The sequence below is a fragment of the Tripterygium wilfordii genome, chromosome 5 (genome assembly GCF_013401445.1).
Source record: "Tripterygium wilfordii isolate XIE 37 chromosome 5, ASM1340144v1, whole genome shotgun sequence".
In the NCBI taxonomy this organism is placed as follows: Eukaryota; Viridiplantae; Streptophyta; class Magnoliopsida; order Celastrales; family Celastraceae; genus Tripterygium; species Tripterygium wilfordii.
Genome location: NC_052236.1, coordinates 10605964 through 10610147, shown reverse-complemented (window position 1 = coordinate 10610147; position 4184 = coordinate 10605964). Strand labels below are relative to the sequence as shown.

At 36.1% G+C, this 4184-nt stretch overlaps 1 protein-coding gene across 1 annotated transcript; it reads right to left on the bottom strand.

Annotated features, from left to right (window-relative positions):
- Nucleotides 1-1444: 1444 nt before the first annotated feature.
- On the bottom strand, nt 1445-3302 carry LOC119998890 (ATP synthase subunit epsilon, mitochondrial). The gene is made up of 2 exons (XM_038846363.1): nt 3042-3302; nt 1445-1736 (listed from the first exon to the last, which is right to left on the bottom strand). The coding sequence occupies exons 1-2, from the start codon at nt 3223-3225 to the stop codon at nt 1708-1710; spliced, it is 213 nt and encodes a 70-aa protein (XP_038702291.1). The 5' UTR covers nt 3226-3302; the 3' UTR covers nt 1445-1707.
- Between the last annotated feature and the right edge of the window lie 882 nt (nt 3303-4184).

Below are 4184 nucleotides of genomic sequence, written 5' to 3'. Positions count from 1 at the left end.
GACGAGTTAGGGATGGATAAAAATTAAAATATCCCCACGGGTATTTTAGCAGAGGATTTGTCAATTTGACAAGTACAAACACAACACCAAATGCTCCACCATCACAAAAGCGTATTTGCGAAGTAATTGGACAACTAGACAAGAAAGGTTGAGAGCCAATGACATGTAACGATATTGAGGAGCATATTAATTTATGTATGTTATTACAGATAGGGGACCAGCTTCACGTGGCAATGAGCACTCGACCAATCATGCAACAATTTGTATTCGATGCCACCACCTTGACAACAACAATATGGAGTACATGTTTTTACCTATTGCACCTGCAAAAATAAAGAAATTCCTGACCATCTATATATATATATATTATTTGGTAACGTGTAACAATTAATTGGCAAACCCTAGGACACATGTAAGTTCCTGCAATTCCATGGATTAGTTAAGACCTGAATCGAGATCCAGTCTAGGAAGATAACACAAGATGACATTCTCACACGCTGGGCTAAGCAATGGTTCATCTCGCAAATTGCAATAACCAAAATATCCATAGGATTAGGGATGACAAAAATTCGATTCTAAATCAATTTCAAGTCAGACAACATCACATGTTTACAAAATATTTAGAGCAATTGCAATGACAAATTTTTGCTGGGGCTAACAAACCGCATGGGGAGATGTGTTTTGTTGATATGATTGGACCAACAAAATGTATTGGTACAATTGTATAAATTTACTAACTTGATTTTTGTATAATAGAGGTAGAACCCAGTATTAATTTTTATGTAAAAATATGTGTGTTAAAATGGGTCCCATATTTACAAAGTGAGCCAACATATGGGCCAACTAGTCTCCATGCTAGTATGCTTGGGCCAACATTTAATAAGGTAAATAAATTAACTTGTTGTGTCACATTTTTCATCCATCACCCATCAAAAGTACATTCCATGTGCAAACAAAATACCATTGTTGCCATTGCTCTTACATGTCAAGAACAAAAATCGGATTGAATTTTGGACGTACTTAATTGATCAAACCCAGATTGTTCTAAATCCAGACATATAAACCAAACAATAATCTTATATGGGTTAAGATCCATACAAGTTAACCGGACAAGATTTATGTTTTTGGCCAGAATCCGATTTTAAACTGGACAAAACATTTTTGTGTTTGGACCCAGATTCATATATAAAACTTATATTCAAACTTGGTTTAATCCGAATCGAACAATTCGATCATTTGGACTAGACAGAGTTTTGCCACCCCTACATGAGATATGAATTCACAACCTGTTGCTTGCATTAAGAATTATCGCGGTCAAGTTCACCATTTCGACTAATGACCCGTTGTTCGAAACCATCTAAATAAATACCATATCTCTCTTATCTCAACAATATTCTCTTGCATTCGCAACTAGAAGACAACCATATTTAAGAGAAGATTTCGGTAAGGTAGCTCCAGTTTGTGATCTATCATTAGAGAAAAAACAAATACATGCACAGAAGTTCGAGTTTTCATAATTAGAGCGGAATGTTCTGGAAATAGAACAATGCCAATTACATTATTACAAAGTTGATTGACTGCCCCGAAAAAAAACTGAAACATCATCCTTGTCTTTGCAAGTTCATGCATTATAAAACCAATAACACAAAATTTATGAACAAGCAAACCAGAATAAACCTTCAGGCGCTGAAAACCAACCCTCCCATTTCAAGCTTCTGGTGTATCAGACCGAACGGCTGTCAAAAACCCAACAAATTTCTTAGCGGAAAGTTCTTGAGAAAATTCAGATTTTTAAACGTGAACAATAAACACCAAGTCACACAAGCAAACACACATAATCAAGCTACTTGATCATGTGTTCCATCCACATCCAGGATATCTACAATTTCTGAGCAACGTCTACCGCAAAGAGCGAAAAAGATCACAAGGGGGACAAAGTTTCACTTCCACGAGCTCTTTCAATAACTTCCTTGGCTGATTAGTATATTCCAACAGCACATTGCATCCCTTAACTAATGTTCTTTATTAAAACTGAAATTCAAGCAGTTTTTTATACATTGAACAAACAAGAAATTCCACAACTACTTAAATTGAGATCAAGAAATTCTCACCGAGAATTACACGGGTTGCATTGAGGAATATTCATCTTAATGACTAGATCCATTATTACATTTAGTTGATCCATTATTCTCTAATAAGTTCAATTATAGCTTAGCGAAACCTGCTTTATGATTGTGCACTTGTTCTCAAACAAGTCCCCATAGCAATCAATCACAAGAAAAATATGGTTTCATATACTAGACAGAGTAGCGCACTTAGGCACGCCTAGGTGCTAAAGCACACCTCGCCTTGTTCAAGGAGCGCCTTGGATTTGATTAAACCAGAATTTCGTTGACAACTTAATTATTAAGAAAATCTAACTACCAATCACAATCTAACTAAAATCAGATAAATACGGCTTCTTAGAAGATAATATTTTAGTACCGTAAACCAGTTTAATAAGCAAGACTCCTGCTTTATCATCATAGGCTCTCTTGATAGGACCTCAACTCTTAACCCTTAATATGCCGAGTTGGCTGAATCATTCCAGCTGGGAGACTCAAGTTCAACTCTCCACGTTAACACTACTTATCAGATACTTGGAACTCTCCACATTAACAATACTCATCAGGTACTTAGGGAGCGTGGGACAATCCAAGTATCCGGAATTACATGAACCATAGGCCTTTCCTCGCCATAAAAAAAACGCTTAATACGTCTAATGAATTTATGATTTTTTGTGATCTAGGCGCCTGGGAATTCAGGTACTCTGATACCAGAATGTTATTCAACTCAGGATAAATATAGATATACAAATCCAACTTCAAATACTAACCCTAAAACAGGATTGAATTAATAAAGACAGACAATTTGGTAACCACATGCCATTAACAAAAACATACTACCACAACCCACATCTCACAAACCCTAGATCTAAATTAAAACAAACAATAAATGCCTACACAGAATAAGATGGTGAGACAGAGATAGGAGAAAATTACTAGGTTTTTGGGGCTTCCCATCGACCCATTTGGAGACGGAGAAGTGAACCTTCTCGCGGGCAAGGGCTTCAGACTTGAAGGGCTCCTTGAGGCAATTCCTCAGCAGATTCGCGCATATGTTGGAGTATGATATGTAAGTCATCCCCGCTGCCCTCCAGAACGGCACCGCCGCACCCGACGACATCCTTCTTATTCTCTTACTGCCTGTGATGTTGGAGTTTGATACGTAGGTTTTTGCTGCTCGCGAACGATGCTTTCACGAGTGAAATTTCTCCCATTAATCTCCTTTCCCTATTGGGTTTAGCAGGCCCAAACTCTGAACCAAAAAAGGCTCTCAAGTGCTGAATTTATCAGGGCCATGAAGTAAACCAGGGGTGGATTGCGATTTGGATTTAGGCCCGGCCCAAAATATACTCTTGCTTACACTTTGGACACTTGGTTTTTCAAGGGAGGTAAAAAATTGGTTTGATCGATTTTTTGACATAAATTTAAGGGATTTTTGGAGGCCGGTACACTATATTATATTTAATTGTAAAAAAGTACAATCACTAAAACATCCTTTTAAAAAAGTACACTGGGGATCATCTTTTACCAAAATAACCTCAATTTTGATTTTCTCTCTCCACGAATTGTGATACAATAGTGATACTTTTAAATAGAAGATCCAATTTAGTGTTCAATTTATATTTTTGGCTCATAAAATGATGATATAAATGTTAGAATGTAAATTTGATAGCATTACATGTCTTTCTGGTTCAATTATGTCATTTTAGTGGATTTTTTATGTTCGTGATACTATAGTGATACATCTCTGCGGCTGTAAATGTTTTTCTAAAACGAGCAAGAGATGTACAAACCAAGAAAAGAAAACCAAGAAAGGAAAAGTAATTAGGAAGAAGAAGTATGCATATTGGTTCAATTGTATCATTTTAATGAATTTTTTGTGTTCGTGATACTATAGTGATACATCTCTGCACTTGTAAATGTTTTTTCAAAACGAACAAGAGAGGTAACCAAGAAAAGAAAATTAAGAAAGGAAAAGTAGTTAGGAAGATGAAGTATGCATACTAGTTTCATCATTTTAGTGGTTTTTTGGTGTTGGTGATACTATAGTGATACTATAGTGATACTATAGCGATACAT

Bases quoted from the DNA above. Each gene is read 5' to 3' on its own strand.
- LOC119998890 (XM_038846363.1), bottom strand. From the start codon at position 3,225: ATGTCGTCGGGTGCGGCGGTGCCGTTCTGGAGGGCAGCGGGGATGACT. The intron at 1,737-3,041 runs GTAATTTTCTCC...GGTTTTTGACAG, and splicing joins TGGGAAGCCCCAAAAACCTA to CCGTTCGGTCTGATACACCA.